This window comes from Anoplophora glabripennis, unplaced genomic scaffold, assembly GCF_000390285.2.
Source record: "Anoplophora glabripennis isolate ALB-LARVAE unplaced genomic scaffold, Agla_2.0 scaffold5, whole genome shotgun sequence".
NCBI classification, from domain to species: Eukaryota; Metazoa; Arthropoda; class Insecta; order Coleoptera; family Cerambycidae; genus Anoplophora; species Anoplophora glabripennis.
In genome coordinates, this window is record NW_019416525.1 from 2289843 (window position 1) to 2315064 (window position 25222).

Genomic DNA, 25222 nt, shown 5'->3' on the forward strand with positions numbered 1-25222 from the left:
AAAAAAATATATATATTAAAATAATTCACATGCTAATAGTTTTTATATCAATTGGTAATATCCAAATTCTTCATTTTTGGCATTTTTTCAACCCCTAAGTAGGGGTGATTTTTTAAATTTTCAAAATACTAAAAGCTATGCTCATTCCAGTTTTTTACGGGAAGTAATTTGCGACCAAAAACATATTTTTATGTATTTTTTTTAATTATCTGCGAATTGTGAAAAAACGGGCGAAAATCACAGATTTTTTGCAATCACTCTTTTTTTCCTTGGTTTTTCCATAGCTTTTTCCGTTTTGTTGCAAATTAGCAATTTGGAAATATGTACCTATATTTTTAAGTGATTTTACAAATTATTGCCTCAATATTTTTCCTAAAAAATTACCGTGTCCCAATTAATCTGCTGATACTCCATCGTTAACTGTTTATACAGGGTGTCCTCGTTTTAACAACCTTAAATGAAACGGGTAATAGAAAAGTTAATTTTAAACGCAAAAATCCTTAATAAAAAAGGTGCAACGTGTGAAAATTATAATAAATAAAAAGTTTAAATTTTTTTATTTAGAGGTTTCAGAGATATTTAAACCAAATTTTACATACACGGTACATGAATGGAGGACTCTACCATTGGCGGAGTTATGGGTAACCAGTAACAGGATGTCATATTATTAGGATGAACCTTTTAATTCTAAACAGAAGTTATCTCTTGACATGTTTTCGTATCTGTCACCGTTGCGCCGTAAATAAGATTTTTAGGATTTATTACCGATTTTTGTTTAATTTTATCCAGGGCCGTATCACTTTTTTTTGCCGAATTCATTTCACTGATTACCCATAACTCCGCCACTGGTACAGTTATTCGCTTTCATGGTGCTACATCCATGTATAGTCTTTCCGATATCAATGGAAGAACCAACAGATTGATAGTATGTACCAGGTTCGGTCGCTGACGCAGCAACTCGGCATTGAAATATTTAGAAAACTTGTTCCCATATTTATTTAGCCATACCCATATACAGGTCTGGTCGAACTAAACGTGGAGGCGATAGAAAAGTATACGCTCAGTTGAAGAATGCGAGCGCGGGCAAAGGAAAACGATCACAGTTGCATTGGGCTACTGGGTAATAAATCACAGCAGATGACAAGTGGTTGATAAGTTGCCCAGCAGTGCAGTGCAGCAATGCGGAATTTGGTGTGATTCAGGTAATTTTAATTTATTGTAGGCACCTTCCATCAATCATTCATATTACAATTGCGAAAGGGAGAAATAAGAGAGATATTTTGTTTACTAATATTATCACAACATGGCATTTTGGAGACCTTTTGAAGCGGAACAAAACGAATTTTCCACCAATATAATAAAATTGTTTGAGGACATAAATAATTAAAATATGTTGTTGGCCAAATGAACATATAATAGAAATTTTCTACACATTATATACAAATTATTATAATTTTTTACCTTTAGCAGAAAATTTTTTTAGAGACGCCTATGAAACTCATTAAATTTTATTATCAGACGTTTTGTTGCATGTTCAACTGACTTCGGAAAAACTATGCTGTGTGTGTACAAACCTTCTATGTTTTTCATTAAGGGTTTCCGGATATTTGTTTATACGAAACATTTCGTATAAAATTAATTTTTCTATTACCTTTTTGAATTAAGGCGCACAAAACGGAGACACGCTGTATATGAAGACATTCTTATATTTGGAAGAGGAAAATGCACCTTCATTTTGACACGTTTCATAAGAACATGTCAAAACATCATGTATAATTTTATATTTTCCTAATTGTGTCTACAGGCTGCTGATTTGTACAAGTTTTGCCCAAATGGTAAAAGCTACGCAAAAATGTTAATCTACGCATTTTGAATGTCATTTTACTATGAAATAGGTATACGCATGAAATTTTTTCCCAATGTTTTCAATTTAACTTGTATCTCAAAAATCAGAGGCTTCACTGGAAAATATTCTTAAATTTTATAAACATATAAGTATAAGTATTAATTCAATATTTTTATATCCACCTCCAGAATTTTTTTGTATCGTTGGATATAAGCATATTCTCAGTCCCCCTAGAATTTCCTACAAGTAAAAATTTGTTCAGATATTCCCAAAACCTTTATCTCTTATTTTGCACACCTTCACACCTCGACAAAAATTATGCTTCTGCTTAGGACTGTTAGCAAAGAACCAATAATACTTGATTTAGCAGTTTTTGGGAACTTGCTCATTATTTGGAAGGACAACAGTATCATTTATAATGTGGAAATCATTGCTTAAGATAACATTCAAAATAGCCTCTAAACAGCTTAAATTACATGTTAAGATTGAATTAATATTAGTCTTTACTTATCAGACAAATGGGGCACATTTTCTTCTATAAAATCTGACTTACCTAATACAGTTAAACCGTTAACAAAAATACTCTTCATAAGATGTATTTTGAAGTGGCGTATTTCTATTAATTCCGATAGTGGCCAGTTCTTTTGAGAATATTAAACTCAAAACAAAATATAATGTAGGTATGGGAAACAGTATGTAAAATAAGTCTTAAAAAGTAAGCTACAATCCTGACCCCTGTATGTAAAAGTTAAGCAAAGTTCAATACGTTAATATTGATATTTCTCATACTTTTTAATGACGTTAAATTAAGATTTACATGAGTTGCAGAAAGTCATGTTATAGCTATATTTACCTTAGTATTTATTTATAGTAACATTATATCGCTATGCTGCATTACTACGCTACAAATTAATCTAAGATGTGATCTGCTAGTATAGTAAAGAGATTAGGAGTAATGCAGTAAATTTCCAGATTTTTTGTTAGTGCATCAGTTCTGCCACTGGTTTTATAGAAGTTGGCGTTGTGGGAAAATTTGGCTTTGAGCGGTGAGTTTGAGTGAAAAAACATGTTGATGACAACCGAAATATCGCTAATTTAAGCAAATATTTGATTAGCTACAATGATTTGTTGTACTCAGATTATGGATTAAAATGCAAATTTTAAGGATTTCTAAGTATACACAAATGGTAAAGATTTTAGGGTAGTTACCCCACTTTCGTGCCAGACGAAAAGAGGTTGTACAGGACGGCTCCCAAGTAACAACATGGCGAGGCGGAGTCTTTCGTCCTTCGGAGGGGTGCTGGATCTCATCATTGGCTCGGTCCGTTCCCGCCTCCCGACTGTTGCCAAATATTGGTCGACAAATAGTTCGTGTTTGTTATAATGTTTAGATGCCCAGATGGGTCCTTAGTAGTACAGTATAGTTAACTCACTCTTGAATGACAGAACATGATTAATCATCTAAGTGTACAAGTTTAACACAAACTGATAAAAATTATTAGCCAGTTTGTGGAAAACAAATCGCGAGTGAAAGTGGACAGGTTAGTTTAAGTATGTGTAGCAACGAAAGCCCAACGAATCACCCGTCGCCGAGGTTGCCGATGCCTTTTTCCTTCGAGGCGAACAATCCAAGGGCCCTTCTTCCGTTAGACCAATACCGACTTCAGCTTTACCAGTATGCCGTCGCTGAACGACTCCGGTATCCGCTACTGAACCCATTCCCGTCACCGTTGACATGTTATCCGCTTTTCCCGAGAGCTTTGCAACCCGAAGAACCCAAGCCCCAGCACAGCTACATAGGGCTGATAGCGATGGCCATTCTCAGTTCGCCAGAGGCCAAACTAGTCCTGTCAGACATCTACCAACACATCCTGGACCATTATCCTTACTTCAGAACGAGAGGGCCCGGGTGGAGGAACTCGATCAGGCACAACCTGTCCCTTAACGACTGCTTCATCAAAGCCGGACGAAGCGCCAACGGCAAGGGACACTACTGGGCCATTCATCCGGCAAACGTGGAGGACTTCAGAAAAGGCGACTTCAGAAGACGCAAGGCCCAAAGGAAAGTGAGGAAACACATGGGCTTAGCCGTGGACGAGGACGGTGCGGATTCCCCAAGTCCTCCGCCGTTGTCGGTGAGTCCACCGGTGGTTCCTGGACCTTCTACTGCTGTCTATCCGGTCCCGTCGAGTCGGGGGGCCCCACGAAAGCGACAATTCGACGTAGCTTCACTGCTGGCACCGGACTCCGGGGAAGAGACTAACGAAGAAGACATAGACGTGGTCTCCAGTGATCAGCAGGAACAACCAGAAACAAAACAACAGTGGCCTATGTTTCCGATTGTCGATTACTACCAAGCGTTGCTGCACGCCAGACCCGGCGGACAGTTAAAAACTGAAACCACTACTGACAGTACTGACTCGTAAGTCGAAAATGATTCTAATATTGGTTTGTTGAGCTATTCGGTAGTAATTGGTCGCTATAAGATGTATATTCTATCAAAAACTTAACCTTCACTTAACATTTCAATTTTCACTTCAGTTTCGAATCGTCAGAAATATATCTAGGACGTTTCTAATCAACATTTCGCCTAGATCTGCTTTGTTTACATTGAATTTTCTCAAAAATTGTCCACGAACATTTTTATTTAATTTAGAGTGATCATTTACTGGTGAACAGCTCAATCGTTGTGCCATTATTATAATTTGTAAATAATTCATATCCTCGTTGCAAAAATAATTTTATAAACAATGATTTGTTAAACTTATTTCTAGCGGCAGTGTTTACTGCATCCTTTTATTCATTTGGATATCGCAGTTGGTTCTCCGCATACGCCAACATTAAATCTTCCACCGGCCACTACAAAGTATTTGTTCCGTTCGCGGCACGTGTCTTGCCGGCGGCTACTTTTATAAGCCAATTTGGCGGTTGTCGTCGATGAATTTTGTAAGATATACCGAGTACTTAAGTTTTAATTGCCGGTTTTAGACCAGCTGGTTAATTCCTGGCGACGAAAACAAACTCGTAAATTTTAAAAATTAAGTTGTCAAGTTTTATTGCGATATTCATTTATTTGTAATTAAATATATCAGTCCGGGGTGAATGAAAACCTTGGAAATTTATTTAATTAAACCCTTCAAATTTAACTATTAAATATTACCAGTTTTAACAAAACGATGCGTCAGGTTACGAAAAGCTAGATTTCAACTACCTTTCCAATCAATTATTTATAATAAATCACAGAAGTAACATTAGTTATTGAATAAAAACGTATAGTGCGATTTTTCGTAATATTCGCCGTTAATATTCGAATGGTTAATTTCAGTAAGAATAGTTTTATTAAATTTAAGGTAAAGTGCCTGAACGTTTTACTTGAAATTAAATCATGTATCCTTTCAGCTTCAAATGGGGTAAGAAGCAAGCGGTGAGCTCAACCTTATACCAATTTGATGTAAAACTACTTACTGGGGATAAATCAATTTATTTGATTTATTTCGGGTTTCAGATTATTGTTCTTCCAAGGATTTTTTAAATATATTGAATAGGTTACCAACTGCGATATTTTAAAACAGAGTCAGTATATTAATCGAAATTAAGCAATACTTTCTTTAAATTTATGTTGGCAAAATATCTGGCTTTGCGGATCTCCGTTTTATATGAATGTCTTATTTATTCTATTACCAATTGTGATTTTCCGAAAATCGGTGTTTATGAATAGTTGTATATAAAATTATAATATAAATGTGTATGAATATTATATGTAAATATATATGTAATATACCACGAACGTTTTTTATTTTATAATTTACAAAATCCTCCTTTTAACTTTCATTTCTAATAAATTTCACTGTAGACTTTTAAACTTTACTGTTAGATAATATTGAGTGTAGTTATTCTCCAAGTTCCATTGCTCAAAACTGTAGATTCTACGATATCAATGGATCAAACTTTATACGCGTACCTAGTATGCATAAATGTAGCTTATTGGCAAAGCTATACATTATGTTATATAATTTGGCCCTTTGTGTGTTCAACATCGTAAATACATGAAATTTTCAAAGTGAAGTGAGTTACTACTAAGACATTAAGTCTTCAAAACAAATAAAATACCAAACGCAAAGCTATGTCTATAAAATCAATAGAATCTGGAGTGAAATTCGTGTTTTTTCCGTGTATCTCACCAAAAACGCATTGACAAATAGAGTTTCTTTCTGGTCTACACAAATTTACATTTTCTAGAATACAGCCACAGTTTTATTGACTGAGGCAGAGCGGAATAAAAGCTCGTGGCTTCGATACCTTGGTAGTAGCCGAAAGAAGACGGATAGGATTTTATTAAATAAACATGCCTTGTAAAAGCGATACGTTCTGAACGAGTTGAGGTAAAATATCTGGTGTTATTTACAAATATTATTTCGACATGGGAGGCCGTCTCTTGTTACACACAAAAAAAACATTTGGAAAGTATATTTTTTAAAATACAATGCCATATTAGACTTAAAGATATTTTAACTAGTCTAAGTTAAAACAATAAGACGAAAATAAAATGAGAAGTTGCGTAATCAGGGGACGAACATTATGGCTCTAAAAAATCAAGGCTAACATGATTAGTTTTCGAAATATTAAAAAAAAAACGAAATTTTGAAAATTTGTTTTTGTTTAATGTCTGCTTTGCTTGAGGTGATATTGAAAAAAGAACACTTTCTCATGGTCACTTTTTGCCCTCTATCGAATGGCGTAATCAATTTTTATATGTAACGTTTCGTTTCTCCATCAGGACCATCATCAACTTAATTTTTTTAAATACGACCCTGGGAATGTTATTACATTTTTTGCAAGCCTTCATGACCCCCAACACAGTACTGTCTCAGCTCGAACCAGATTCATACGTTTTGTCTCGAAAAATTCATCTTCAATGTATTCGTTCCAAATTTATCTAATTTTTTTTTTAGATTTCTATGTTTCTTGAATTATCGTACACTCTAAGTGTCGCTAGACCCTGTGAAATCCACCTAGTTATTTAAACTATTACCATCACGCGTTACAATAAAACATTTTTAGAGTTTTAATCCTGTGCTCATAGTTATTTCTAGGTTCGTCGAGTACTCAAAATTCAAACAAATTTCGATCTAATTTTTTTCATGATATTCATACAAATACGTCTTAATTTTCAACGTTTGCCAAATGGGAAACGTTTTTGAACATTTACTGTAATTTTTTAAAGTATAATATTTGTTTGCAGTTTTTGTTGTTCAATTTGTCATAATGAAATCAAAACGTCTGAATCTGGTTTGAGCTGAAGAATATTGGGGGTCATGAAGACTTTCAAAAAAATGTAATAAAATTAGGGTCGTAAGTTGATGGTATTTCGAAAACTAATCATGTTAGCCTTGATTTTTAGAGGCATAATGTTGGTTGCCTGATTACGTAACTTTGCCCCCATTTAAGCTACTTCGTATCTCTTACCATTTCCGAGATCCCTGTAATGAGAAGCGAATTTGTAACAGCCTGTATAGACTGGATAAACATAGCCAGATCCAGTATTGGATAATAATTAGGTGGGTATAATTAAAAATAAGATAAAAACATTCGGAAATTTGAAAGTGGAGTAAATTTGTGATATTTCCTACTAAAAAAATAAATAGATATATACCATTTTTGTATTAACATGACATACAGGGTGTTATTAACTAAAAATACGATCGTAATCTGGAAAAAATGGGTGAATGTACAGCGAAATGGTTCCGTAACTAAATACGAAGCGATATTGAAAAAAATGAAGTAGATGTTAGAAGTACTTCAGATTTGATTCGTTGCAGTAAGCCTTGAAATCCCTAGACTGGAAAAACATAGCCAATTTTGTAACTCCGCCTTGAGAGATCAAAATCCATTATTTTCATTGCAGTGTTAGCCTGATTTAAAATAGGATAAGACTCAAAATACAAAGCTTTAAAAAACAAAAACGTAATTTATTTATTCCTTAAATACGTACGATTAAATATATAGATACAAATTCGAATCGAAAGTGAGTAAATTTATATTGTCGTATAAAGAAATAGGTGCATCTTTTATCTCAAAAGTTCTCCGTCATATCAGACTTAACTTTCTCGATATTAACGTAATATACAAGGTGTTGTGTAGGATATGATTAATTAGATTGTCTCTAATTATTTACTTGTGGCATTTCTAGTTACTCTTTTTATTTGATTTGGTAGTTCTGCACATAAAAGGAAAATTTTTAAATAAATAACTCCTTGCACCAAACAGGATTAGTCGAGAATTTGATTTTATACATTTAATTTCGCCTAATTAGCTGTTTTCGTTTTCAAAAATTTAGTTATAAAATTGAATTAAATGTTATTTTAATTTACCTTTCATAGTAGAATAGGGTGCTGTGTGTATTATATTATTACGTATCTCGTCGTTGACAATATTTAACCAGTAACCATCAAAATTTAAAGAAGTTTGTAAAAAAACGTGTTAGATAACAGGGTTCGAAGGATATATAAATAATATATCACGATGTTTATCACGATATATATCATGATATTTAAATTCTGATATATATCATGGATGTTTACAACGAATATATTTATTCCCATAAAAAATAAGTGCACGACTATGTCGTTCCTCATTATTCGATGACTAACCAATAATTAGTTATGTGAAATGAAATCATTTTAAGCTGATCTCCATTTTCAAATTTTATTTGTTCAACAAAACTATATTATTATCGACCTTCTTTTCTAAATAATAAAGTACACTAGCAATATGTTCTTATTATTTATCAGTTTTTTACATCAGCAAAAAAGTAGACAAGTATTACAAAATAAATATCAAAATTTGATATATATCCGATATGATGATATTTATATAAATATCATGATATTTTCAAACCCTGTTAGATAATCAATATTCTTTTGAAAATAATAATAATTCTTAAACATTAAACATAAAAGGCAATTTTTAAAGGGTTATTTATTTATTATTTATTTAAAATTTTGGCAGAAACGCCCAATGAAATTAAAAGAGTAGATGATAAATTGTGATATTTTTTTAAAGACATGATATCCTTAAAAATATGTGTAGCTGTGCGTAGCGCACAATTATTTATGTAGCATCTATACATAGATTCGTCCGTTCGTCTAAAGAAAGGGAATTGAGAGCTAGTTTTGAAGAATAATCTATTATGGCATAATAGAAGTTTAATGCATCACTGCACCGCAATACCAGCAATTGTAACTGTATTTGTTGGACTGTGTAAATTAGTAAATAATTGTATATCTAAATACAGGCTAGAGGCAGCGTACAATACATTGTTAGTTAAATACTACGGACACCCGCCGAGCCTTACTCACACCCGAAGAATTATCTTTACCCGCTTGACGTACTTATTTGTACTTGGTCTCCTATAAAAAGTACTCGAATTAACACCTAGTAATTCTTTGTCGCATTATACTTGCTCGCCGGATTAACACGGGGTGAAATTTTTATAAGGACCAAAACATTTTAGGCGTTTGAGTGCGTTCTGAAGCACCCTTTGGTAGTTTGTTTGGACCACAGCTCCATTGTCACACTGAGCCCGATTTTAATATTTAAAACGTCATAAATCCACATCCACTGCTCCAAAATTCAGAACCTATACAAAAAAAAATTTTGAATGTACAGGGGACTGTTACAAATACAATTTTGTAAAACAAAAATCAAAAAGGGAAGTTCGAAAGTGATTTAAAATTACACTTCTGCACGGCACTGGAAACTGGTCCACTGAATGCTGTCGGCGACCGGCACGGCGGCAAAAAACGGACAAAAAATTGAAAATAAAATTTTATAACACCTATTTTCTATCAGCAAATTCAACTGCTTTTGCCGCTATTGTTATTAATTAATAAAATTAATTTGTGGTTTTAATTAATAAAATAATTTAGCATACCTGATGTTACAATTGTTGAAAATTTTGTCCACCAACGTATAAACACATGGGCCTGTCTTACCCAGTTTCTACGAACTAACAAATGTTGTCTAGCTTCACCGTAACACAAATGTTACCTTGCTTCACTATAAATTAAAACGATATCCATCAACTCCGAGTTATATACACGTAAGACATTTTTGAAACTTGAAAAACTAATGTAAACACTATGGCAAAAATACTAAAATCGGATTTCAGTATTCGAAATCGCCTGGGGCTACGTGGGCGAATGACGCTAGAGACTACAATAGCCCAGCGATGTAAGGGTTGAAAATGCTACAACTTCCATAATTTTTTTCTCAGAAAGTATTAGGATTTTACAAAAATTTTTTTACGATATTGACTCCATTTTTCATGACGTATCTATTTACTCCCAAATTTTTCTGGATAAGTTGTGAATCACCCTGTATATTGGGAGGAATTTGTAATGGTACTTTACTGTAATTGCAAGAACTCGATAATCACATGAACGCAAATGTTTACAGGGGCTTTCTCCAACGCCATCATCTGCGTGATGTACTACAAGACATCTCGTTGAATATTAAATAACAGATGTTCTTCCAACACGATGGCGCACCTCCTCACAACGGCAGATTCGTTGCAGAGTGGTTAAATAGTCATTTTAGTGTTGGTCGATTTGGTCCTGTGAGAGGGCCTCCAAGAAGGCCCGACTTAAATCCATTAGATTTCTGTTTAAGCGTGAATTTTTGAAGCAACGGATTTATTTATGGTGGCTGAAATCATTTTAGTAGAGAGGTGCTATTCGGTTAATTGTTTTTGTAAATACATATTATTTTTTACTGGAATATTTTACTGAAAGTATGTAAAGATGTTTTTTTTGTAGTAAAGTGAAAACTGAGTTTAAAAAAACAGATTATTTCTAATATTACCTAATTATGACTTACCCTGTATAATTTTTAAGAGTATCGACAAAAGTTGCTAATTATTAAGTAATTATTTGACAAGTAAAGAAATAGTCAAATGCATTGTAAGCTAAATGGTCGTGAATAGGCTTAGAGAATCAAGTAAAAGTCCTAATCTTTTTAAAAAAACATCGTAAAAGGCGTAAATACGTAGAAGACCACAAAGGTGTTCAATGGCCGTGTCAAGTATAGATTAAGAAGGGAACAATGAGTACCTAGGTTAGAACCCACAATATTTATACCCCCTGTAGCTTAAGGGCCTAATTCTAGAGCCTCTTGTGGCGCATTCATGGTTTTGATGAAATTAGGTTGAGAACGAACATAATAGTGCGCGAAGACACAATGGTTATTTACAATAATAAGGATATTTACGTATTTATCCTTTTCATACTGTTTCCTCTATTTCCTATTTTAATTAAACAGTTCGAGAGGATTAACCAAGTGGGTGGACAAATTGATTCAGAGAATTACGACCAGAAAGCCTGCATTCCCAATTTTAACTGAATAGAGGAATTTTGAGACATTTCACGCCCTTTGTAGCATCGCATTTACTTAATAAAAAAATTAAGAGGATTATTTTAACGCCGCATGGATATCTTTATAACTTTATTAATTAATTAAAATAATAAAGGAAAATAAGTAAAACCTTTCGTTTGAAAATAAATATTTCATAAAAAAAAATACGGGCCTTGTTTATAAAACTCAGCTATCTTCGTTTGAGCTCTGAATTAAATGCGATCGCCCTGTACATGCTTTTAAGCGAGCTTTGTATCGTTCAGATAAATAAAAGAGAAAACATTTTACCTATTTGACGTCTCTCTAAACATTTCCCGTAAAAATAATATTCGAAATGACACTACAAAAGTGAATGGAATTTGCATATTTTTATTTCCCCCATGCATTAGGAAAAGGGACGTTACGTGATCGTTTAACGTGAGATTTTAACAGATATTTAAGTTTTGTGGCCAGGGGAAACAAAGCGATGTTTCCAGAAAATATTTCGCCTTTCCATAATATCTTCTTCTCATTAAAGAATTTCACTTTATTTCTGTTATTTTCGCTGTCTTAGGAAGTAAAATTATTCGATTTGCAAACAAAATAAATAATTCCGAGAAAAAATGAGCTCTATGGGTTTAATATATAGTGACTGTATTTTGAAGAGTTATGAAACTATTACAATGGACCTTTAGAGGCATTTTGATGGACGGTTTTCTTTATATATGAACCTGAAGTGGTCCAAACACTTAGGTATTTAATGCTGACAGCTCGTCCAAGTCCGATCTTTTGTTACGGAGTCAGTTTTAAAACATCATTGTCTTTGTTAGTTATTCAAGAATAAAGCTCGGGCTATATTACATTGATGAACCTTTCAATTTTGACGGGTTACTTTAACAAGCAGTTTATATATTTATTAAATGTTTTGATGAAAGGTTTTTGTTTTTATTTTGTTTATTCTAATCTAGAATCGTTATCCGCTTTGTAATACGACTAAAAATAATATTTATCTCGTGCTCGCGTCTGGTTATTTACATAACGTTATTTTCTTAATGCCACATATCTCACCTGTAGTATATTACGCCTGGAATCGAAAGCGTTTTCATAAATATATTTACAATGAAAAAATTTATTTTATATCACAAAAGAGATACACGACTATTAAAATAATATGTCCTTAAAATTATTAAAATTGTTTTTCGTGTAGTGCTTTAAAAAATCCTTTTGGTTAAAATTCAAAATTTATTTAAATAATACTATTACTGTAAAAGCGCATTGTTGAAACATTCTCTTTATAGTTAAATAAATATGTTTACTACAAATTTTAATTTAAATAATTAAAACGCTACAAAGCGTATGCATTTACTTTTTAGCCATTCAAAACTGTAGTGAAATAATAAATAAATGGGATGAAAACTAAAACTGTGCAGAGATATAAAAGGAACAATGACAAAAGAACGTTTACTTGCAGTGCCCTGTAATGTGATGTGGTAGGTCGGAATAGACTTATCTTGTAATATTTAAGGCAATATGCGGTGAAATAAGCTGTTAATGTGTCAGTTGACAATTGACATCTAAAAAATCCTATTACTTACAAAGAACCAATCGTTTAACAAAAGATTTGTTTAGTGCTTTGTAGAAAATTGTACCACAAAGTTGGTGTAGTGTTACAGTTTCCTAATAATTGTTATTGTGGCCAAAAGGGATGCCTTTGAGTTAAAATGCTATATCATATTTTGCTTCTATCGAGATTTCTCATTCCTTGGTAACACCTGGCAAATGCTTTTGTGGGGAAAATCGTGTTTCTCGTTAATTTATCAATAGCGGTTGTGTAATTCGTTTCTTGATATAAAATATACCCCAAAATAATAATAATAATATATGAGTTATATTGTTTTATAACAGTATAATTTAATTAATTTGAAAATGTCTTGAGGTAAGGTTTTCTTTCTCAGTTTTAATCAACATTCTGCTTGAAATAATTGGTACAGTCACTATTAAACGACTACTGAAGCTAAACCTGTTTTTGATCTCAGAAATTATATAACAAGTATCAAATAAAATTTTAAGTTTTAGCTCTTTAGCTTTACATTTTGTTGATGTTTACGCATTTTTAATTTTTAATTGACAGTACAGCCGTACTACGTTGGTTGTAGGAGCTTTGGGAAAATTTCGAAACATCGGTGAAATTCTTATTTCTCGCTGAATCGTCACTGAATTATTCTTTATTATCGTATATTTATGTGGGAGGTCATTGGCCAAATGATCCTACGTAGAAACCGCTGCAAAAATATTGTCTCCATCAAATTTTCCGTTCTATGAAATTTGCATCATGTTGTTCTAAAAAAAAATATAGCCCCACATTTTCGCTTCGGTTTCGTGTGTTTATTTTAAAGGATTCCTTTAAATATTTTTCTATAGCAGAAAATATATTAAAAGCGTTGTTTGCTTAGTTTTCTATATGGTATTATAAGGTGGGTTTGAATGGAATATAAAATTTCTTATTATTCTTAATGTTATTATTACAAACAAGGAATCTTTAGAATGAAATGAATATTTTGCTAAGGGTCGGTAAACACTTCTGTTTAACACACCTGCCTTTGGATAACCCTAACAATGTGACGATAAATAATACATTTCATAACGTTTGGCAAATATTCAAGATTTCTGTAAAGATAACATTGTACATTAAATAAATCAGGGACGCTTATGGCCTGCATCCTGAGAATCTCCGCATCTTTATAAAAACAGGATTAAGGGTAATTTGATAGAATATGTACCCAATTCTTCACAAGTGCTCCTCAACAAATGAAACGATCAAGACGAAATTTTATTTATATAAAATATTAATATATACCTACATGTGAACCAACTCGAACCAGCGAAATGAAAATTTTAATAAAATCGTAGCTATAAAAATTTGAAAGTAATTTTTTAAGATTTAAAAACTGATTTTAGCAAATATGCACATATCGGCCGTCGCTTTCATCGCAAGGTGAAATAAGTCTATCTGAGTAAACACTGTAATAAAAAGTATGGTAAAATTCCTCGAACTTTCAATGGTAGGTTGTCATGGAAGGTTCGAGGAATTTTACCATACTTTTTATTACAGTGAATACAACATTTTAAATATAATTTGTTGGTAATGTGAAGTAGTCGTATTTTTTATGTAAATTGTAGTCAACAGTGTTACATGCGCATGATTATACTTATTTAGTGTGTAATACTTGTCCCGATGCAGTATTTTGGGAGTAAATAAAAAAAATGTCTGTTGCAGTGGCTTAAGGTTCAATTTATTACAGGGATCTTATGTAATACGGTGGCTACCTTAATAGAAAGGTAGGAGGCTTAAAATGCCACAAATCGGAACTAATACTATTACAAAATTTAATCACAGTCCTCATCGGATTAGCTTTAAATATAAAATAGGAGTCTGTGCCGCATAAAGCACAACAAACATATCTGTTACCGGTATGGATTTCTTCCCCTCAATACGAACGTGGTATAGCCAACACTGATGACTTCGAGCAAATCCGCTTACTGTTACAAATTAATAATTGGGAATTCATTCAGCGCTTTGCGTCGTCGTCATAACCCGCATCCCCTCGATATTTAGACAATTTTCACAATATCCCACAAAGTGTATGTGAATTTTCTTATACGTTGATTGGTAAATCCCCGAAATTAGATGGCTTCCCAAAACACCGTCGAAAATCATCAGCGAAATTCCTACTAGGGTTTCAGCGGCCTCAAAAACTTTGTCCCTAGAATCCAGTCTACGATATAAATTGTCTGTTTGATTTTCGTCGACAAATATCGCTCCTAACGTCACGTGAACTGAAGAAGCGAGTAAACGAAGGAGAAACGTATGCATACTGTTAACAAAGTCAAAGGTGTATCATTGAAAATAATACGGCAAATGTCAATATTAGCCCGGGCGTCCTCATCTAAGGAGTGGTTGCCACTTGAGGTAAGTTACCGGGGGAGGTCGCTTACAATAAATATTTTAAGGAAGCTGGTATACACTTCATCGATTTTTATTTGTTTGCTTTCTGTTATAACAACATACTTCATAATGAATCATTCCTTAGACGGAGAGCAGATGTATCGACAATTTTACAATAATCATTGTACACAAATCTAATAATAAAAAAAATAAACTGATGTAACACAATGTTAATGGATATGTATATAACTTTGTATATCTTATAAGTCTTCTGACGATTTGTCAGTTAACTGAAGATAATGACACTAATGAAATAAATAAGTTAGACACATAATTATCGCGTGAAAATAAAAATCACATATTCGATTTGTTTTTAAATTAATATTTTTATCAAGATTTTAGGATTTTTGCAGAAAATAAAAAATTTCTCTATTCTATTTCATTCTATTCTATCACATATATGTATTTGTTCCAGTTTAAAATGATATTAGCAACTATTCCCAAGTTCAAGAAAAAAATTTTGTTTTATTAAAAAAAAGTTGGGCAAGAAATAAAATTTCAAAATTTTATAGATTTTTTACCAAGCTTTCTATATACAGGGCGAGTCTTAATTAGGTGAAAACATTTAACCGAAACAAATTGCACAAAGAAACCTTTGTTCCAAAGTTATAAAGTTCATAAAAAAAATAGTAACATAATAGGTTGTAATTTGGAACCAATTAGTATTTTGTTTTTGCGAGAAGTTTCGGGTAAATTTTTTTACTCTCAATTATGATCCGCCCTGTATTTAAACTGCTACGGTTTTTCGAGTAAATTCTAGAAAAAATATTTTCTTTGGTGCTGTGCAGTCCAAGTCGATATAGGCGGATTCTTAATTTTTTACCTCTCTTTCGGTGCAGTGAATGTCGGCGCATTTGAACGTTGCAACATGGAGTAACGCACTATTTAATAAAAATGTTTGACATTTTACACTCGGGAATATCTAACGACTCCGAATAAATGATGTTATATAGGACTCAATACATTTGTTTAAGTTTGTATGTTTTAATAATTTCACTAAAGTTTCGTATTCGATAATTACATGAACAGTTGATAAAAAGGTTTTAAAAACAAGTAACCCTTAAAATTTAGAAAAGGCTTTGAAAATATTGTTAAATTAATTACACGCTTTCGCTTGAAATTAATGACTACAGAAATAATAGGCTATCAAGCTGGGTGTGATATAAAAACGCTTTTTCTCTAAAAACATGCGTTGCTTTGTCACGCTGAAGCCTTTCAAGTTTCGAGAAATAAAGTGCAAATTTCAAAAATAGAATCTTGTAACAAAGTTACCTACTGTGTTAAAAGTAGCTTTATCAACACCCTTTAAAGTGATACATAATTTTATAATACAATTTAAGCGTTATATGTAGATGGGAACGGCTAAACATAAAAGGACTTTGTAATTCAATAAAGTGCTATCTAAAAAGCTCATAAACTCAATTATTATTAGTTTATGGGTACTTATAATTAGCAACGTATTTTTACGCTTTGCCATGTTACAGTAGCTCTTCGTTTGATTTTAAGTAGATTATTCGTTTAACCAATACGTTCTCTTAATATGAAAAAAATATATATATGTTTCGAAGTGAAAAGAATAATATGTTATTAAAATCAAAGTAGAATCGGTGCTTCTGTGAGAGCACTTCTCTCAGGTGGAGAGTGGTGTTAATTTTGTCTCAAACTATTATTATGTTAGCCGCTGTCGATAATGACTGTAATTTCTGCCAAGATTTTTAATATGTTGGAGTAATCCTTACGTCTTTCTTGTTTTGAAAATTATACCGACAATAAACACAGTTTTCTCAAAAGCCTCTTAGTTTTTTAAGATACATAATACATTTTTTAAATAATAAACAACAAGAAGCACAAAAATGAGACCTAACCTAAAATTTTAGGATAGTATTCAATGGAACACCAGATACAAATGTTAGTTTTCGAAATAAATTAAAATCATAAAATAAAATCGTCAGTAGAAGACACTATTATTAAATAGAAACGAGATAGGTGCTTTGTAAAAAATGTGGTTATATTAAAAACGTTATCATAACAGTAACCCATTATACAAAAAAAGGTATAGAAAATGTCATAAACATATCGCAATTGGGAAACGTATTTATATACTAATACTTTTTTTACAACTAAATAGAGTCCTTTACAATGTTTTCTTCTACATTTCCAATATTACTTCCATCAAGTACAATCAAGAATATGATGTACGCTTTCAAAATAATAATTTTAATAAAGCAAAAAGCATAATTATAATTTTACTTTTACTAGTCATACCTACATAACTTTTACAGTAAAATAAATATTAATTTTGTCGCTAATAGTAAAGCAATTCTAGTAACTTTTAAGAATAATAAATACTATATGTTACTGATTATAATAATATATTAGTTGAAACTAAAAATTTTAAATAAAGTAAATAATGAAATAAATAACATGAAATGTACGCTTCAAAAAAATTAAGATGTACATAGGTAGGCATCTTCGGCCATTTAGTGATAATTTTTCTGAAGTGTCATCTACCTAGGTTTTGGTTAATATTACAAAAAATAATTATATAAAAAAACTTGTAATTAGTATAACGGCATTATTGAACTTTCGCCGGTGTTTTTAAAATAAAGAATCGAAAGTGGTGTAAATATTGTTGATATAAGCATGTTAACAGTAGTAAGTACTACGATTTAGTAAGATTATATCAACAAATAATATATTTCTTAAAGTTTAATATCGCCAAATATATTTTTATATTCTTTCAGGTGTTAATGACTTTTAAAAAGTGTTAGGCTTTGGTAATAATGATGAATATGGTATATACATGGATACTTGTCTACGTTATACAAAAAAAAAAACTAACTTACGCGTTATTTACATTTTAAATTTAAATAATGTTAAGACTAAAATGTATTAATATTACAATTTTAAGTATTGCTTGAATATCTCGGGATACTGAAAATATTTTATTTAAATTTATATAAATATTGATTAAAACTGACATTTACTTCATATGTACGTAAAAAATCATTAAAACTAACATAAAATATACCCTATTTGGTGCCCTCTGTAATATTTTTTATAAAATACACTAGAATTAGATTGTATCTGTTAGTCTTAACCTCATGCTTAGTTACTAAATTAAAAAGCAAATGAACACTAAGATCTCCTCCTCCTGTATGATCTTTCACTAAACGATACGTCGAAAAACATTCAAGAACCTGCTGAGTGCGGGTGCATTTTTACTCTGATGGCCCTCACGTCATCGTCTATTCTAACAAGAAGTCGCATTTTCTAAAAAATATATTCCTTGACAAAATGTGACCGACATAAACCAGAAACCAGACTATGCTTTCCCGAACGTTTCGAGGTTGTGTATTTTTCGTACTTTGACGATATCTGGAAAACAAAAATCTTCGGAAAAGCATAGTCCGATTTGAAATCTAGACGGTCTGTATTTTTTTGCGCTTACCGTTTTCCTATCACCCGGTGTGACATACCAAATATAGATCATGTATCCTGGAATACAAAGCATCGAGGTTAGTGCGGTGACCCAACCGAATAGGTGTGCCCATAATGGGAATTCATAATTTAAATACTTTACAGGCGCCCATTGTACCAAATTAAAGATGAACACGCTCTGTAAACGAATTGTTTATATTTGTTTAATAGAAAAATTTCAACATTGCACGTACAACGCATATAAAAGGCGTAGTAACGGTCCAACAAAACTTCCACCAACTAATCGGGTAGTACCCGATCATCTCCTTAATACCATCATAAAATCTATTAACTCCAAACGCCCAGGAAATCGCAATGCATTCGAAGAATATCAAGAAGAGCAGGCAGAAGCCACTGACAGCGTAAGAGTCTAAAATTTGGAACACGTACATTCCTCCCTGGAAAAAACAAAGTAACTCTCATTATTTTAACTCGACACTACCAGACATTACCTGTGAGATACAAGACAATCCGACAAGGTAAGAAAGAGCGCAAACGACAGCAATAAACAGTTCTTTCCTACGTCTTAGAAGTGACGGCCATTCGTCGATGATGGCCGTGACGAATCCTTCCATGGTGCAGAATTGTGAGTCGAGACCGATTAGAAGGATCATGAAGAAGAACAGGCAGGCCCAAAGCGGCGATCCAGGCAACTGCAGCACTGCTGAAGGATAAGCTAAAAACGCTAGACCAGGTCCTACAAATATACGATATGCAGTTTTATTTAAAATTAAACTATTGTTACTCTCTTTTACCTGAAGCAGCGACTTCTGCTACGGGTCGTTGCTGTTCGTGAGCCATGAAACCAACGACAGAAAATATAACAAAACCTGCAAACATGCTAGTGCTAGAGTTGATCGAGCAGACAATCAACGCATCCCTAGAAATAACACGTAATTGTTATACAAGTAAGAAGAAGTTACCATCTCTTTTACTTATAAACGTTGTTGGTGAATTTGTTGTAGCTCCCCAAAGCGACTAGAGTTCCTAATCCCAATCCGTACGAGAAGAAGATTTGGGTCACTGCGTCGATCCACACTTGCGACTGCGTCAGTTTTGACATGTTAGGCATGACGTAAAACTTTATACCTTCCATAGCACCAGGCAGAGTTATACCGCGGATGAGAAGGATGGTAAGGAGCACGTATGGGAAAAGCGCCGTGAAATACACCACCTTCCCAGTCCATTTAACCCCTTTCCAAATGCAGAAGTAGCAGATTATCCAAACCAGTAATAAAGTACCAGCCAGTTCCCATCGAATCGAGCCTACGTGTTCGATACCCTCGGAAATCTGCAACGCCCTGCGTCTGAAATACATGTAAATGTTTCTTTCTGCGTACCGGTTTGTTTCAGTAAACTTACTCCCAAAACTCCTTAACGGGATCCGTTAATTCATTCACGGACACGTTGAACTGATTGATTTGACACATTTTGGTGAGAGTGTTATTCGGGTTCAATTTATTCCAACAATTTAACGCGCTGCGATCGTAAGGGTTTACGCAGTAAATCGTGTTCCAGTAGTTGTTGCAGGTTCTCCATGGCACATCTGAAATCAACGTTATTAGTGTTAAAGGCGAAAGATCACTGACGGTGCAACAATTACCTGCTCTTAGCGACATGAAGAAGTAAAATATAGCCCATGCCAAGATAACAATGTAGTAGATATTCATCCAACACGACATCACAGCGGCTGCGTATCCAATACCTAAAAATGCATACAGTTCTAATAACTTTTTGTTTCGTATCGTTTAATGATATACAGCGGGTTATAATTCTTTTATTTCATCAGGCCAGTATATATCTCTGATGATACTATTACATTTTTCACAATAAACCTTTAAATTTAATTTACTTTCCAGTTACAGGTTTTTCAGGTATCTTTTTAATAGCAGAACATCCCTGAATTAGTATTTGCCAAAGTTTCGCGTGTCGGGTAGGGAGAGGATGCTTACCTTTGAAAATGGGTGCGATTTTAAATACTCCAAGCCCTCCGATGGTCATCATTTGGCCGAGTGCAAGTTCCATGAAAAACATCGGTATGCCAGCGAGGATCAAGGTGATAAAATACGGTACGAGAAAAGCACCACCACCGTTTTTATAGCATAAGTATGGGAATCTCCATACATTTCCTAAACCTATAGCCAGTCCTACCACGGATAAAATGAAATCTAATTTACTACCCCAAGTCCCTCTCTCTGGTATATGTACATTTTTGGAGAATTGTATTTGATTCACTAAGTTCGGTACGTTCGTTAAAGTCGGTAGTTCGATTTCTTCGTGACGGTTTAGCTTAAGTGTGTCGTCCACGAAATCCTGCGCTTCTTCGCTCCTGTCTGTCATTTTCATATTTGTTCTTAATTTTATATTACTGCTAACGACTGATCATGACATCAAGTACCACCTACAAAATGGAAAGGTCGTTAAAAAACAGAACGAAAGAAAAATGCAATCACCTTTCAGTTTGCAATTCTGCGCCTTAAAAACCAAAAAATTTCAAATGCTTAGTGCCTTTAAAAGCGTATTTCTGCTATATCACCGATTTTAAACTTACCTAGGTACTTCAAAAACCTTCATGGAAAATATTAAACATTGTATTGCTACCTATAAGTATAGATCATTGTAAAGGCGTACTCCTTATCTTTACCAGCTTAAAGAATTATCTCTTTTAACTTGCAATGTGTTAAACGTGATGAAAACGTCAATATACTTGTCAGTTCAATGCGATTAAATACCGTTAAGAAGTTTCTGGCTTTGGTGAAAAATATTTCATTGATATTTGAATTCATGTGTACTTGAACGTTAATCCATTGATAAACAAATTTAAATATTAAATGATGAGTCAAATCTTACTCCAACGTCATTTGGAAATGAGAGCAGCTGTATAAGATAAGCAATTTTCCTGTTAGGCTCAAGGAGATGTAAGGACGAAATACCAAAATAATCGTTTGTATACGGATGGGCCATCATTAAAGCAAAAATATTTACTTTTATGTTTAACCCCTTATAAATTAATTAAGGCATAAATACCGAATAAATTGATATTTCCGTTAATAGTTGACTGTAATATAGACTAGCTGTGCGAGAGTGATGCTGATGATATAACTCCTGATGGTGAAATTGAAATAAATGCGATACATCGTGGGGCAGCAAAAAAGGGGGACATTATTATTTCCATTCACACCGGTACTTGTTAATGCTAACTTTAGCCTTTTTGCATCCATATTCGTTTCATAGGATCTACTGAAAACTTACCTGAATATTCTATTGACAAAATAGCGTTTTCTTTCACATGAAACGACTTCACTGTATCAGAAATTTTTCAACATACATACTACATTTGAAGCAGCTGTGGAAATGGAAATAAACATTTAAATAATCCATCAAACTGTTGCATTTCTAATTTAAAAATAATATTTTTATAAAATTTGAAATTTGTATTTATATAAATATATACAATATATTTTTTAATTATTTGTCCAAAGTATAGATAAATTTCAAAAGATCGGAAAAAGTATTTTTCAAATTTTTCATTAAGGTTAAAATCAGTCTTTATAAAAATAAGGAAACTGGATTCAATTTTTACTATACCGAGTGTTACTATCTCCCTCTTTACTGACAAACCTTGTGGACGGACGTATGATGTGTATTTCCGGCTTTAACGGAAGTAGCAACAATTTTTGTTTAAGTGGTACGTCCTGGAATTTTTGTGTAACCTAATTTGATTTTTTGACACATGAAATTTGAATTTATTTAACGTTGAAATTCGGTTTTAAATTTGATATGTCAACTACCAAAATCTACTTTTGAAAAATAATCCTCAGTTGTCAAGAGTTGAAAATCAATATTTCTCTGCATATTTTACTAATATATAAGTATAGTTTTTTTCGTTTCTTTATTAATATATTTTTGTTTCATACATATATAAAAATTACTTAGTAAGTACTGGTTAAAACTTAAAGTATGCTGTACAAAATTTTCAAAATACATCAATCAACAAGGACTTTTTTATTTCAACATCAAAATATCTTGTATTTAAATATGTATTTTGTGAATATTAACGTCGATTGCAATTTTCGTGAAAATAAATATTTACCAATAAAAAGTTACTGCTCGCCACAACACAGCACAGCTGTCTTTAACACCACACGATGTCACTTATTTAAATTGTGAAAAACCAAAAAAGTTTTTAGGAGCGGCTTACTAACACACTAACACCCACGAAATTGTCCAAGTCGAGCTCTGTATCAAACTGTTCTTCAATCAACTACTTGCTGGCTTCTCTACCCGTTGCCTATCACATAATAAAATAATATGTGAATACATTAGGGGAATGGTAGACTAGTCACTAAATGGTCAAAAATTATGCTAGTTCAAAATTAATAAATCATCATATAAGTCTGACATATAAATTTATTCGCGGAACGATTTCCTTTTCTCTGCCTTTTCATTCCATTTATTACTTTGAGGCTCGGTTTTCAATCTTTAAATTTATTCGAGCCAGTTAAATAAATTTGTTTGCAATTACTAGTAACGAAAAATTAATTGTACCTTTTTAAGATTTAATTCTTTAATATGCATCATGCACATGAAAAAATTACATCTTATCATTATTATCAGACTCTCTTACAAATTCTTAAATAAATACATCATCAACATCCTTCAAATGTAGCATATATTTTTTTACCTCAGTTTCTTATTAATATTTAATTATTTTAATTCCTAATGCAACCAAAAAATGTAAATTGTATAGGTAGGCATTTGCATAAATCAAATGTATAATGTTTAATTATGAAAACAGTTTTAATATACTAACATAATCAGATCTGATGTAGGTACACTACACTTAATACACTTTAGTCCTAAGATATATAATTCATGATTTTATATTGGTGTAAATTTTATGTAGACCAAAGCTTATATTATCGACTTATATTAATTTTATGCAATGTCATTAAATAATTTCTAATGATTGGATTTGTAAGCATATTTCCAATGATGTCGAATTTTAACTAAATATTAGATACAGTTTTATATATTTTTGATTATCTAAAAATAATCGGATTCCTTTCATAGGCGATTTTATATCCAGTCTATTAAATTAAATTCAAATAAATTGATGTCAATTAAGATTTTTTTAATGGTAAAAAACATATTTACTTATAATAATGGCATACGGCATTTGGTAGAAATTGCCGTTATGCAAAGCATTAGCCAAATTTTATTTTTATTGCACACCCAATATGTTTAGCTACTCCACGCCAACGAATAGCAATTACCACATCAGTTCCCTTTCCGGTAGTTTTTCCTACCCACTTTCGATCTATTTTGCGAACAATTGAAATGAAATCCGCATTGAAAAAAAAAACCCATGGAAGCACCAATTTTATTAATTTTATATTTGATATTAAATTTAATAGCTTTGTAATTTTTATTAACCTTTCTAGAATGGTTATTCTATGTATGTATTTGTTTCAAATATTCACCAACTTCATTATGATTTTACATACTGCACATACACATTGCATTTATATCTCGGTTATATGGAAATGAAACGTTTTGATGCGAAATAATTATCTGCAGTCTTTTTCTGATATTCTATTTAGCATCCTCGGAAACCTCTCTTTACCCAAGAAATTACTGTGAAGCTAAGGAAATTGGAAAAGTAATTAAAATTCATAGAAAAAGAAAATAGGTACTGAAAATGGTGATAATGATTTAATTATTTGTTATTATATAATTTTACTTTTGTACTATTTATGAATATATTTAATAAATGTGAAATTACAGGAATATATTTATTTAATAACATTCTCCCTAATATTATTACGTAGGTATTAATATTTGTCATTAATTTATATACAAATATCTAGAGATGGGCACTTCACAAAGCATAGTAACTAAGTTGCAAGCACAATTATCCTTTTAAAATTTTCGATAGCTTATAACTGTTGAGACTACGGTTAAGATTTATAGTATCTTATTTCTCTTTGTTTCGATACAATTTGATTAAAATATTTAATGTTATACCTATAGACCTTTTATACTATGAGTTTGTTATATATGTACGTTGTTAGTGAATTTGTAGTCCAAAGTCTCCACTTCCGGGTCATCGAGCTTGCCCTTTATACAGGGTGTTTCAGAAATATGTGCTAAAATTGACAATTTTTGTATAATAATTTTCCCGAAAGCTCATTTTTTGTCCGTACCTATTAAAACTGCACTGACGAGCTGCCTATGAATTGAGAAATACTTGAGTAACGTATGCCCAGTATTTTAGGGAATGATACAATATCTTAAATTTTGCTAGCTTAAATACTAAATACAAACCTTTATGCTTCTTTTTGTTTGTTATTAACTGAAATGAGCATTTCGCCGTATATGCTCCAGTGGCGGGTCGCAAAATTTTTAAATTTATTTAAATTATACTGTCTTAAAAACTTTTTCACAAAATGTTTTAGCTTTTGATGATTAAATGCCTGGTTAAAATTTTAATTAATTTC

At 32.3% G+C, this 25222-nt stretch overlaps 2 protein-coding genes across 2 annotated transcripts; one reads left to right on the plus strand and one right to left on the minus strand.

Annotated features, from left to right (window-relative positions):
• Positions 1–3399: 3399 nt before the first annotated feature.
• LOC108906794 (fork head domain-containing protein FD5) lies at positions 3400–4272 on the plus strand. The gene has a single exon (XM_018710154.1). The coding sequence runs from the start codon at positions 3400–3402 to the stop codon at positions 4270–4272; it is 873 nt and encodes a 290-aa protein (XP_018565670.1).
• Positions 4273–18434: 14162 nt separating this feature from the next.
• On the minus strand, positions 18435–21062 carry LOC108906754 (sodium- and chloride-dependent GABA transporter 1). The gene is made up of 9 exons (XM_018710107.1): positions 20675–21062; positions 20326–20427; positions 20085–20268; positions 19658–20029; positions 19478–19602; positions 19175–19419; positions 18917–19120; positions 18694–18861; positions 18435–18515 (listed from the first exon to the last, which is right to left on the minus strand). The coding sequence occupies exons 1-9, from the start codon at positions 21060–21062 to the stop codon at positions 18435–18437; spliced, it is 1869 nt and encodes a 622-aa protein (XP_018565623.1).
• Between the last annotated feature and the right edge of the window lie 4160 nt (positions 21063–25222).

What these genes read in the sequence shown, in the direction of transcription:
- LOC108906794 (XM_018710154.1), top strand. Translation starts at nt 3,400, where the DNA reads ATGTGTAGCAACGAAAGCCCAACGAATCACCCGTCGCCGAGGTTGCCG.
- LOC108906754 (XM_018710107.1), bottom strand. Translation starts at nt 21,062, where the DNA reads ATGACAGACAGGAGCGAAGAAGCGCAGGATTTCGTGGACGACACACTT. An exon ending in AATCGCACCCATTTTCAAAG is followed by an intron (nt 20,428 to 20,674) that starts GTAAGCATCCTC and finishes ATGCATTTTTAG; the next exon opens with GTATTGGATACGCAGCCGCT. An exon ending in CTTCATGTCGCTAAGAGCAG is followed by an intron (nt 20,269 to 20,325) that starts GTAATTGTTGCA and finishes CGTTGATTTCAG; the next exon opens with ATGTGCCATGGAGAACCTGC.